General features: G+C 44.5%; 1 protein-coding gene across 2 annotated transcripts; it reads left to right on the top strand.

Annotated features, from left to right (window-relative positions):
• Positions 1 to 81: 81 nt before the first annotated feature.
• Positions 82 to 12,159, top strand: nckipsd (NCK interacting protein with SH3 domain). Of its 2 annotated transcripts, none has more exons than XM_085160481.1 (13): positions 82 to 649; positions 1,504 to 1,616; positions 1,700 to 1,910; positions 4,062 to 4,137; positions 4,271 to 4,872; positions 7,298 to 7,468; positions 7,948 to 8,034; positions 9,143 to 9,281; positions 9,387 to 9,467; positions 9,686 to 9,814; positions 10,013 to 10,102; positions 10,205 to 10,377; positions 10,625 to 12,159. In XM_085160481.1, exons 1-13 carry the CDS (start codon positions 479 to 481, stop codon positions 10,847 to 10,849), a joined length of 2,268 nt encoding a protein of 755 aa, XP_085016607.1. In that variant the 5' UTR covers positions 82 to 478; the 3' UTR covers positions 10,850 to 12,159. The 2 variants fall into 2 exon arrangements, with proteins under 2 accessions (XP_085016607.1, XP_085016608.1); XM_085160482.1 differs by having other exon boundaries at positions 4,274 to 4,872.
• The last annotated feature ends 478 nt before the right edge of the window (positions 12,160 to 12,637 follow it).

The following is a 12,637-nucleotide window of genomic DNA, read 5'->3' on the forward strand; positions in this document are numbered from 1 at the left end:
TCAGATGCACAATAATAATAATAATAATACGTACTGAAGGACAAAAAGGGGGGTGAAATTAACGGAATAACGGCTAACAGTTGGTTACATACGCATGGAGGTAACTCTTACGTAAAAGTATAGATATTAAAATATTAATGTCATTTTTATTTCCGTTTTTGTCGCCTATATGTCGGGTGTTATCCGTATTTAGCTGAAATTTCAATAAAGTTGACATAAAATAAAATACCAAGTCAGCTCTGTCTTTGATTAAAATGTCTGGGGGGCGTGTTCGGTGGGATGTGACAGCGCCCTCCTATGGTGCTTACGGTAACAGTCGGGTCAGATGATCCGAGCTGCATTGTAAATAGACATGCCTTCGTAGCCGCTTTAAATCACCCCAGCAGAGCAGATTTCGGCACTCGGGCACTGCTTATCTCCAGATAACCCTTCTCTGTCGTTATCGGGTCGTTTCGCTGTCTTAAAGTATCATTAAAGTATGTACCGGTCTTTGTACGCCTTCCGATCCTCGGAGCCCAACTCGCTGCACTTCGCGGCCGGAGAAAGCTTCCTAATCCTGGAGAGAAGCAACAAACACTGGTGGCTGGGGTCCCGCTGCAGCTCGGGGGAAACCGGCTACATCCCCGCCTCGTATATCGAAAAAATCCAGGTAAAAACAATGTTTGCAATGCTCACTTTCCCTCTTTGGTTTCAGTGAATGGCATCAGTGACCGAGCTGCACCCTGGGGTGACGTGAAATCCAGGGAATGCGTAGTAAAGCGGCTGAATTGATGCGATCAGACGGATTCAGACTACCGCTATATGTGCTGCAGTGCAAGCCATGTTGAGGGTGTCAGGGTGGGGGAATGCATGCTTGCGAAATAATAAGCCATAAATTATTGCAAAGGTTGCAGTATGTAGGGACATGGGATGGCTTTTTTTCTCCCTGCACTGCAGTTGCAGACTGCGACAGAGAGGAGCTTGCAGGAGGATGGGACAGGAAAAGAGTCAGGAAAGGATGCAATATAAGAGGATGACAAGGGGAAATACTGAGTAAGGATGAGAGATAGAGCAGATTCAAGGCCACCACCACCACACAGAGCCATTGTTTCTGCTCAGATTAACTAATCTCCTCCTGTGACTGTGTATCATTTTCATTCTGAGGATTTTCTGCTCTCTCATTGTTTTCAAAAGTAGCTGTTCCTTCCACATAACTTTGGTTCCCTCTCAGTCACACCCAGATGAGCTCAACAGTCTCCAGACTCATAGTGAACTAGTCAGAGCATGTTATTTAAAAGAAAAAAAAAGTGTCTCACAGGAGAGGAGCGCTGACTCCTGTAATTAATGACATTGGCCTGAATGTGCAGCCTCAGTGAGCATGTGTGACTCTGGTTAAAAGGCTGTTCATGTTAGATAACTGTCCCAGTTTGTCTCAGCCTCAGAGCCATATGGCTTGCCCGGTTTTGATCATTTTGTATGCCACTTAATATTTCATTGAGTTTATCCCCCGCATCTCTCTCTCAGGCTCCGGAGCAGGATGAGGTACTGCAGTCCATCGACAGAGCGATCGAAGGAATCCACAATGTGGCCTTAAAGAATGGAGGCAAATACAATCTGGAGCAGCGGGATGTTCTGCAGTGAGTGAAGCTCTTTATGGAGATGGTACAGCTCAGTGTTTCTCTGTGCGCTATGTTTGAATCGCTGCCCTCCTCTGTCGCAGAAAGCTCATCCATCACAGAAAGGAGACCCTCGCTCGGCGAAGTTCCTCCTCCGCCAGTCACAAACAGGGCCTGCCATCTTCAAGCAGTGAGATATCACTCAGTCAAACCCCTCCTCCACCCAATGGCCTTAGCAGAGACTATCAACGACAGGGAAGCGTGCCGTTATCAGGAAGCATGGACAGTATGCAAGGACAACAGGGTTTTTATCAGGTAACAAGCAGGTGCAGTTTTTCTTACCTCATGCTCCAATTAATCTGTTAATATAAATGTGAATTATTAACATGAAAAAGCCTCGGTGCACGCAAGAGGTGCAGGGCATGGCAATCAATCTGATATGTACATATAAATATTATTTTTTATTATTGTCTACTCAGCTGTGATGCTGCTCTGGTCCATGTGCTGCGAAAAAGGAGTTTAAAGAGTGGAGTCAGAGCCACTCTGTACCTGTTGGGTCGCATTTCTAAACAATGTTCTGAAAAAAAATGAAGAAAAGTTTTATACTGGTGTTTGTATATCATACAGCACTGTGCAAAAGTCTTGAGCCACTCCTCATTTCTTTATATTTTCCTTTCAAGATGTCAGACAAAGTTTTTTAAGTGGTCTTAAGCAATAGTTCTCCAGGCTTTCTGAAGGTCTTTTAGAGTTTCTCTTTGAACATTTGCTGTTTTTTTTTTAACTTATTTTCAGTTCAATCCTTTTACCTGTAAACTGACTGTGAATCATTCAACCATACAAAAGGCACCTAACTCAAAGGATGAACCACCGTTGTGTCTACATATAATAGACAACACAGGAAAGAACCAGTTAGTGTGTACTTAATAAATATGAGGAAACTGGACAGGTGAAGAATAAAAGAGGACGTGTCAGGTATTAAAAAAAGCTGATGAACAGTATCTGAAAGTCATGGCCAACAGAAATGCAGCAAAGACCTGACACAGTACCTGAACAATGCATCTGGCCCTGCAGTTGATCTATCAAAAATCAGTGGCAACAGCGGAGGGAGCGATGAATCCAAATTCAGACTCAACATTACTGAAGCTGTGTGCGATCACTTTGACAGAATGAAATAAAAGGCAGCCAAAAAGAGCTCTGAATGTCCTTCAAGAAGCCTGGAGAACTATTCCTGAAGACTGCTTAAAGAAACTAGAAGAAAGTTTGACTAAGAGAGTTCAGGCTGTGCTGAAGAGGCGGCTGTGGCTCAGGACGTAGAGCAGGTCTTGTGCTAATAGGAAGGCCAGTGGTTCAGTCTGCATGCCAGATATCCTTGGGCAAGATACTGACCCTGAGTTGTTCTGTAATGCCTTCATGGGAGTATGAATGTGTGTGAATGTCAGACAGAAAGCACTTAATTGTAGAAAAAAGTGCTTATATGAATGGGTGTGAATGGGTCTGTGAGGCATGTTGTATAAAGCAGTTTGAGAAACTTGCTGTATTTGAACCATGATACCAAATATTGACTTTCAAGTGCATTTCAAGCACATAACAAATGAGGCGTTCCTCAAGACTTTTTACATTATAATGCGTGTCCCAGTACTGATCTATTTGTGAAAGGTGATGATATTAGCTGGAGTGTAAATGAGTTTTCATGAAGCTCAGACAACAGGTTGATCTGCTCATTGGTTCCTCCACAGCGTGACCTGCTTTCAGTGTCTGTCTTGATTTTATACACAACATTTTTTAACCCAACAATTTTTTTATTATTTTTGTTAGTATAATTGTAAATACACTTGGTCGTCTTTGTGATTGTGCCATTAATCTTCTTTAATATGTGCTGTTCAGGTTTCACAAGGGACCTGAAATGTGGGAGCTTTGTTTGTGAGCCCTTTTTTTTTTTTGCTACTAGTTGGTAATTACTGTGACCTATAATTATTTTGTAATAATAGACAACACGTTAATACCAATAAACCGCATTAGTTACTTATTTTTATTATTCCTGCTCCTTTTCTCACGCAGTGCTTCACCATCTGTTTATGGATAGACTTTGCTGTAAACACATTTTTTTTGAGGCATGTCTGCGTGTGGCAGCAAAGATGAGCAGCAACGTGAATCTGGATCTTTCTCCTCTGTGGAGAAAAGATGAAATGAAGTTAATTTGAGAATAAGAATAATCTGTGCACAAAAGAAAATATCACCACATCAAAAAACACATTTTTTAAATCTAATTTTATAGAAAAATAGGAACGCGAATACATTTTTTCTGTGGATATTTTTGAGTGTTTGATGAGATTATTTTATCTTAAAAAGATTAGTTCTCTGAGTTCAATGTTAATGCTGAGCTGTGGAAGTTAAGTCTCCATCAGCCAGCTGTGCTCCTCCTGGACCGCGAGATGACATGTTTGTTGTCTCCGTCCCTTCCATCAGGTGCCACCTCAGGCCCGGCGTGCTGCTCCGATCACTCCGCCTCCCCCTGAAAAGCAGAGGAACCACCGGCGTCCAGGTGACTTTAAGCCTTGCACTCGTCACCTAAAAACAGATTACGCCCTCAGTGTTTTCGCTCCTGCAGCTCTATTCTTAGTCATTCCTGTTTGCGCTCTGCTTTCTGTAACTGGAGCTCTCTTCCTCTCTCTCAGCAGAGCCAGAGGTCCCCTCCAGAGTGTCCTCTCTTCCCTCGTCCCCTGCTCCCTCCCTCTCGATCAGCACCACCTCCATAGACACGGGCTCCTCCCTCTCTCCGATCTCCTCTGAAGTCAGTCTGCCAAGTATTTCCAGCACCCCTCCTCCTCCTGTGCCGTCCCGTGTCAAGCCCCCCGGGCCGCCCTTGGACCTGCTGCCCTCTGACTCGTCTCCTCAGCCGGCTCCTGCAAAGAAAAACCCTGCACCGCAGCCCCCCCAGCCTACCCCACCCTCCCAGCGCAGCACCCCTCCTCAGCCTGCTGCTCCTGCTGCTCCTGCTGCTCCTGCTGCTCCTGCTGCTGAGGAGGACCAGCGGGAGCCTGAGTGGCCCGTCGCCCCCCCGTCTGTCGCTGAAAACCCTCCTGGCAGCTCCTCGACCTCTGAGGTGGTTCCCATGACCATTGGAGCTGAACTGATCGAGCTGGTGCGAAAGAACACGGGCTTGAGCTACGAGCTGTCGCGGGTCGCCGTTGGCGTGGTTGTCGCCCATCTGCAGACCACTTTGCCGCAGGCCTCCCCCGCTTTGGAGCAAGTCCTCGTCTCGTTGGTGGAGAGCAAGGTCAGATTTGTTTTCATCACATGGCGTGGCTCCAGCACGCTGGCGCCCGGCCAGTTTGAGAGCAGAACGCCGGAGTCGTTTAGAGTTTCAGCTCCCGCTGCATTTAGCAGTGAGGGCAGTTCACACAGTATCACTCACTCATCTTTAGATACAAGCGTCACGCTTTTCTGTTTCCACTGCTGTCAGGTGGAGATTGTGGTGGAGTGGGTAATGTGACCCCAAATCCCAGTAGATGCCAACTTGTGGCTCCATCCCGTGTTTACACGCTGACATGTGTGCACACATCCTGTCGAAGAGCTCGAATAGTCTGCGGTCTCTTCAGGTTGTTTTAATATGTAAAACACTTAACTTAGAGCTAAGAAAGAGGGAGCTGGAAAAAGAAAGAAGAAATTCAAACAAAAACAAAATTAGAGCCACAGTGTTAAACAGCCTGCCTTGTGTTGCTATGGCAACTTCGAACTCTCAGGACATGAGTAGGGTGCTGTCCTGTGGTGTTTGGCAGCAGATCAGCTGGGCTCAAGGGGGTGGAGCCTTCGTGGGTCTGGTTTGTTCTACTCCATGGCTTTGATTGTGATCCTGATTGGGAATTCCAGAAAGCAGGTTTAACAAACTCTGAATCAAACATTTAAATCTGAGATGGGAAACTTGAGTGGTCACTTCCAGAAAATCTTATCAGTCAACTCAGAGTATGTTCACCCCGAGTTAAGCACATGCAGGATTCACCAGGTAGATGAAGAGCGTCCAATAGAATCCAGTGAAATGTTAATTTGTGCCGATGCGGACCGTGATGAAGAAAGAGCAGGAGCAGAGAAATGATTCAGTGTCAACGCCCAACTTAAATGTTCATGATAGAAGTATTAAAGCCTCAGATATCATTATTCAGCTGAGAGGGATGAAGAACGTGGCAGATGAGACGCAGCTCATGTACCTTTGAAATCAGGAAGACTGATTTTGGTGATTTGTAGTGGAAAGGATCTCAGGGTTTAAAGTAAATATTGTTAGATTATTTTTATTGTTCTCAACAGTTTTATTTTATTGTTCTCATCTTTTCTTCCAGCCTGTCATCTGTTTTATGATGAAATGCTGCCACAAAGGTTCAGACCGCCTGCAGCCGGGATTCAAAGCCCCACTTTAAACCACATTTCTTCCCATTTTAGAGTCTCAGCGCATCAGTGCAAAGTCTTGACTCAAATATTTATATAAATTGTAACAAGATGCCGTCTGTGAGCTGTGATATGAGCTTTGATGTGGACCGTGTGAGTGAGGAAATGAAACTGAATGTCAGACAGATGTTTCAGGTTCAGCAAAGGAGGGGAGGGGGCAGACACAGACCTGCCAGAAAGCTGGTTAGATTCAGAGTTAGCTCAGAGTTAAGTCTCGTGCTGTATCAAAAAAACAAGTTTCACTAAACCTGCTTCCTGGACCAGGACTCACGCCAGTGCCATTACCACGGGGGGGAAGGGGGTCAGTGCTGGTAAAATCCAGATATATACCAGTTTAATTTTGTGGCTCATCAGTTCATGCTGGCTTTAAGGCTTTCTTAATGAACTGCAGAGGACAGCCTCTTTATAAGGTCTGGAAAACAACCGTCAATGTGCCCAGCTGTGCTGCCCGCACACATTCAAGATCTTCATTGACTTCATTGGATTCTTCCTTTATGGGTCACCACCACCGTCACCACCGCCTTCCTATCATCCTCCTCTGGCACACCACTGCTCTGCACATCCTCCTGCACTGCATCCATGAATCTTCTCTGAGGTCTTCTTCTTTTCTTCAGTGTCTTTTGTATCCATCTCAGCCTTGCCTCTATTTTTGTCTCCAAACCGCTCGACCTGAGCTGTCCCTCCAATGGACTCGTTTCTAATCCCGCTTAACCTCCAATGAAAATCTTTCAACTCTGCCACCTCTAGCTCGGCCCTGTGTGTTTCCGTTAGCGCACATCCAAGATGATTAACATAAACACCAAGAAAAAACTCTGGTCTTCTCCTTTAAAGCTGCTCTGATAAATGTTTTTATATTTAAGGATGACACAACTAATAATTGTTTGGAGATATGTAATAGTGATGGTTTTCGTTATGTTACAGCAGCAGTGGGAAATAGTTTTTTATTTGGGTGTTTTTAGTCAAAAAGTTCCAGTAAATTCTTTGCTCGTGTGTCTCTGATCAAAAAGAAGAAGGAGGCTTCTCTTTGGAAGGTTTCAAACGCAGTGAAATGATTAGAAAATAAATGTTTTTCTCTCTTCATGGAGACAAGAACAGAGAAACATGAGAGCGAAAGTCAGGTGACCTGAAATACAACTCCAGCCGTCCACTAAACAGAAAACAAAAGTGTTGTTTTGTCTGTCCCTTAGTGTGAGTCTGTGTGTTCGCTGTAACGGGTTAAACAAATGCAGGCGTGTGCTGATGTTTCTTATCCGTCCCTGTAGGACCTGAGTGCGGCGCTGCCGCAGGGCCAGGTGTGTCACGATGAACAGCGGCTGGAGGTAATCTTCAGTGACCTCGCCCGTCACCGGGACGACTCCCAGCAGCGTAGCTGGGCGCTTCATGAAGATCACGCTCTCATCGCCTGCTACCTCGAGGAGCTGCTGAAGATACTGGTAGGCGTTTCTGTTAAATATGCCAACGGGATTCATTTATAAAGCTGTAACAAGCAAGAAGAAGAAGAAGAGGAAACTTCCAAGGAAACTGAAAGGAAGTGGATTTAGGTCTTCAATGTGTTTTTACATACCTAGTAGACAGGACTGATCTGTTGTTATGATTGTGATGTGAACATTTCCTCTGATAAGCCTGTGATGCGAACCCAGGACGCGTCCAGATGTTGTGTAGTAAATACCAGACGCGTCTGATAGGATCAGAGCGGCTCAGACGGCTCCCAAATCCAGCGACGCACTTAAAGACTGAATCTGGAACCGCTTCAGGCTGCTGAATGAGCTTTGTTGGCAGTTTCCGCTGAGCCACAGTGGGATGCCCAGATGAGCTGTTAATGGCGCTCCTGCGATGTGTGGGAGTCTGATTGTTTGGGGATTATGAAGTTTCATTGTTATGTAATGTGACTGCCTTTGCTTTGTGTCCTCAGACCGATGCAGATCCAGAAGTGTGTAAGAGGATGTGCAAGGCCAACCACTTTGAGAACGTGCTGTCTCTGGTTTCCTATTATCAGATGGTGAGATGTGATGTGAACACAACAAAGGATTTGATGTTTGACTCAAATAAAAATAAAGCATCAGCCGTAAAATGTCGTGATGCCTCAGAAAGAACTGCGGCAAATATTGTGTGTTTGATATTTTTCATATTTTTGGTAAGAAGTTACATTGAATGTCATCATTTTGGGCTTTTAGTTATTTATTTAAACTCTCCTTTTACCAGGATGGAATAATTGTACATCATACATCTTTAATGGCTTTAAAAAACAAGAACTGGGTTCAACAAGTTTGGATTTACTTTGTATTTTCTCTGAAGGTCAAAAGTATAGATACACCTCTGTAATCTTTTAATAAGTAGTGCTGAAGGTCCTACAGTGCTTTTTAACTTGAAAAGACCAAGGCCTAATAACGTGATTGTATCATGACTGATACGACTGGTAGTTTCTCTTTGCCTGCATAAAAATTGATTCGTTTGACAGCATTTGCTGGATTAACTCGGAACAACGGGAAAACCTTCTAGAGAAACGTTTGATGATCAGCTGTCAAACATGGTGGTGGTAGCATCACGCTCTGGACTGTTTTGTTTCCAGTGGTATTGGTACATTGCATAAAGTGGATGGAATAACGAAGGAGGACAACTACCTCCAAATTCTTCAACTTCACCTCAAATCAACAGCTAGATGACTGAAACTTGGACAGGACACTGATTGCTGGTTTTGACTAAAACAGGCTAGCATTAGTCATGTGGAAAAGCTTCCCTGAGGCCTGACCATAACCCTATTAATCATTTGCTGCACCTAAAAGTTGAGCCCATGGCAGGAACCAACCAGTTTAAATTAACTTTATCAATTCTTCCAAGAAGAAGAGCCCAGAGTTGTTCCAGAAGCTTTTTGATGGCTTCCAAAAGTGTCCAGTCTGTGCTGTACAATCATCTGACTCTGGACAAACAGTTCAAAGAAACCATTAAAAGCCCAAAATCAGCACGATGTTCGTGTTTGTGTAGTTGGATATCTCTGTGTGAAGCATCTGTCAGAGCCGCCCTTGTTCAGCCTGGCTGACCTCAGTCAGAGCTTTACTGTTGTTGTGTGTGTTGTGTGATGATCCGGTGTCGTTGTCGCCTTCGTGCAGGAGCACCGTGTGTCTTTGCGGCTGTTGCTGCTCAAAGTTTTTGGGGCGATGTGCAGCCTGGATGCTGCTCTCATCTCCGCCCTTCTCAACTCCATCCTCCCCATGGAGCTGGCAAGAGATCTTCAGACTGACACACAAGGTCAAAATGTCACTCATTGCAGTTCCTCTTATTTTATAGCTCAGTTAAAGTTAGCCACGTTTGTCTGATTCACTCATATTTTTTTTTTTAATGTTTTTCCTTCAGAACACCAGAAGATGTGCTACACAGCTTTGCTGCTAACTATGATATTCTCAATGGGAGAGCAGGTTCCATATCATCACTACGGTATGTCCGCTCTCTCATCATTGGATGAATCTGCTGTGTGACACAAAGCAATGCTTTGAGTTCAGCTTCCTGGCTGTGCTTTTGTCATCATTTCCAGCACATTATGAGAGGCTTATTCAAGCTAAACACATCAACAAGTTTGACACGTGTGATTTAAAAGCTCAGCCTAAAGGCTATTGTGGGCAGTAATAAAAACACTGGACTCTCCCTGCTTGCAGAACACTTGAATGCCGAGTTTGTTCAGTTTCTGCTGGGTGTGGTGGAGGACGGGCATCCCTCTGATCCCACAGAGCAGCTGCCTGACATCTTCCTGAACCTCGTGCTTTCCTTCAACCTGCACCACACTGGTGAGAACAGCCTCCACAGACGCTTTTATCAGCGTTTTTGTACAAATCATAGCAGGAACCTGAAGGAGTTGGTTTTATTTGTAATTATAACAAATGGAGCAAGGCCATAATTTCAGTGTTCTCTGGATCATTTTTGCCTTGAAATTGATTTACGTAGAAAGGAGTTTAATAGTTGTGCTGCATGTTTGTGTCAACCAGTTCCCAGCAACAACGTGATCATGAACGAACTGAAGCAGAAAAACGTCAAGATCCTCTCAGAGAAAGTGCTGCTGCTCCTGAACAGAGGCGGTAAAAGAAACTATTTTTGGGAGCGTCCTCACGTTTATCCTTCATAAATATTCTTCATACGTCTTATTTTTTTACATTTTTCATGTCCTTTCCCGCCCCCAGACGACCCCGTGTGCATGTTCAAACACACTCCACCTGCACCGCACTCGGTGCTCAAGTTCCTGCAGGATGTTTTCGCCAGCCGAGAGACTGCCGACATCTTCTACCGCACCGACATGATGGTGATGATCGACATCGCCGTTCGACAGATATCTGACCTTTCACCTGGTGACAAGGTGGGACACTGAAAGCTGCTGATGTAATTAAGTTGCTGATAAGGAAGTGGGCTTTAGTGGGCCACTGTGGCTCTGGAAAGAGAGAGAGGGGTGATTCTGTTGTTTGCTTGTTTGGGTTACGGGATTCAAAGGCAAAACTTTTAAGTCAAACTGTCAAACAAAAGGGGGAAATCATATTTCATGGATGCACTGCAACCATATTTGTCAGGCACATGATTATTTTCTCTCCTTGTCCCTCCCTGTGAAGCTGCGGATGGAGTATCTCTCCCTCATGCACTCGATAATGCGCTCGACGGACTACCTCGAGCACCAGCACCGCCTGTCGGATCTGCAGGGGACACTGCAGAGGATTCTCAGGGAGGAAGAAGATCCCGGCGAGGATGAAGGGAGCGCTACAGCGAAACAGATGGATAAGCTGATCGTGCAGCAGATCTACAAGGAGTTCCCGCAGATCTGCGAGAACCAGGACTAACCGGTGCCAGTATCACAAACTGTAGTCTGCTCCCAGCTACTGCGGCGAGGTACGGTAAAGATTAAAAGAGGAAGAGCGGATGTTTGAAGACGACTCGTACCCCGCGCCGGCCCGTGCTGAGAGAAGCCGGTGTTTACTCCAGTGCTGCAGCGTGCGTGGGATGCTGAGTGTTATTTGAATAATGAGTGTGTGAGAGTGTGTGAGTGTTTAAGAAGGAAGAAATCTGACAAATGCACAAAAGCTTTGTGCCATATTTGGTGAATTAGTAAGTGGCCAATCCTTGAAGCTCTTCTCAAAGCGAATCCTTAGCAATAATGTCCTTCTGAAGCTTACGTGGACTAACTGCATGCACCTAAAAGTATTGTTGAAATTAACTGACTAATAACCACAGGTAAACTCTATTCTAACCAAACTGACTGCAGTTTACAGATTTATAGCAGGAAGGCAAATCAGTGCTTACCGTAGATGATTTGAGGCCACAGCTTCAGCGTGGAGAGAAAGCTTTGAACCTTTACGTGCTTCCCTTTTAGTGGGACCAAACTACTGTGTGTTACTGACAGCGATATTTTCTCCACAGATCACCGCACTCTTAAAACTGACTTCCTCTTTTATTCATATCCTCCATCCTAATTTAAGACAAGTAGAACAACTTGAGCAAGTTTTCTTCTCTGGCGAGAAAAGCAGTCTGACTCGCACGTTGTCGATACTAAGCTTTTTGCTGATTAAGCTGCCGCTGCTTATTATCGAGTCTCTCTTCTGGCTCTGGTACTTTCCTCACAGCTTTTTGCTCTGTACCTGCAAAAGCGAAGCTCCTCAAGCATCACGCCTCATCGACCGTTTACAGCTTCTGTGCTGCAGTAAAGCAAAATTCTGACAACTGGCTTGTGAGCTGTGGCAGGAGTGTTATTACATTATCAGTGTTGTTGATTTCCAGTTTCTCATGTTCATACTTAAAGTCAAGGAGAAAAACTGTAATGCAGGGCATTTATTTGATCTCATTGTGGTTTAAATACTTTCGTACCTTCCCCCTGATTGTTTTTTCCCCTCCTCTCAACACTGTAGTGATGATGTTGTTCGTTATTATCTGATTTCTAATCCCTGGCATTGCTTCTCCTGACATGATCCAGAAGTGATATCAGACTTTTAGTGTGAGTGTTTCATTCTCTGGTTGACTGTGTGTGTCTCTTTACGGTGTATGTGCGTTCCTTTGTGCGCGTGCGAGTGGTGAACGTCTCCATGATTCACTTTGTCTGCAAATGTGCTGCGGCTGTGTTATAATGAAACTAATAAAGCTCTATTTTAACAGTGAACTGTATTTTTGAGAGTGTGATTGCGGGGCAGAATATCCTCATTCACAGTCTTCACTGCACTAACGACATAACAAATGTTGAAGTCAGATTTGGCTGTTTGTTTGTTTTATTCAGAGTTCAGAATCATTTAATTCTTTTATTTATTTTATATTTATTGTATTCAATTTATTTTAAACATTATTGCACAACTAAGGTGTTGGAAACATTGCTCTGAGATGTTGGTCCATACTGACATGACGGCATCGCAGAGTTGCTGCAGATTTGTCAGCTACACATCAGTGGTGAGACTCTCCCGTTCCATCACATCCTCTGTTGGGTGCATCTGGTGGCCCTTTGAAAACAGCGAAATATTCATGTTCAAGAAACCAGTTTGAGATGATTTGAGCTTTGCGGCATGATGATCCTGGTAGAAGCAGCCACTGGATGATGGGAACACTGTGGTGACAGAAGGATGGATATGGTCAGTAACAATACCAAG

The sequence above is a fragment of the Neolamprologus multifasciatus genome, chromosome 5 (genome assembly GCF_963576455.1).
Source record: "Neolamprologus multifasciatus chromosome 5, fNeoMul1.2, whole genome shotgun sequence".
Lineage (NCBI taxonomy): Eukaryota > Metazoa > Chordata > Actinopteri > Cichliformes > Cichlidae > Neolamprologus > Neolamprologus multifasciatus.

What these genes read in the sequence shown, in the direction of transcription:
- nckipsd (XM_085160481.1), top strand. Translation starts at nt 479, where the DNA reads ATGTACCGGTCTTTGTACGCCTTCCGATCCTCGGAGCCCAACTCGCTG. An exon ending in GACAACAGGGTTTTTATCAG is followed by an intron (nt 1,911 to 4,061) that starts GTAACAAGCAGG and finishes CCCTTCCATCAG; the next exon opens with GTGCCACCTCAGGCCCGGCG. An exon ending in AGGAGCTGCTGAAGATACTG is followed by an intron (nt 7,469 to 7,947) that starts GTAGGCGTTTCT and finishes TTGTGTCCTCAG; the next exon opens with ACCGATGCAGATCCAGAAGT.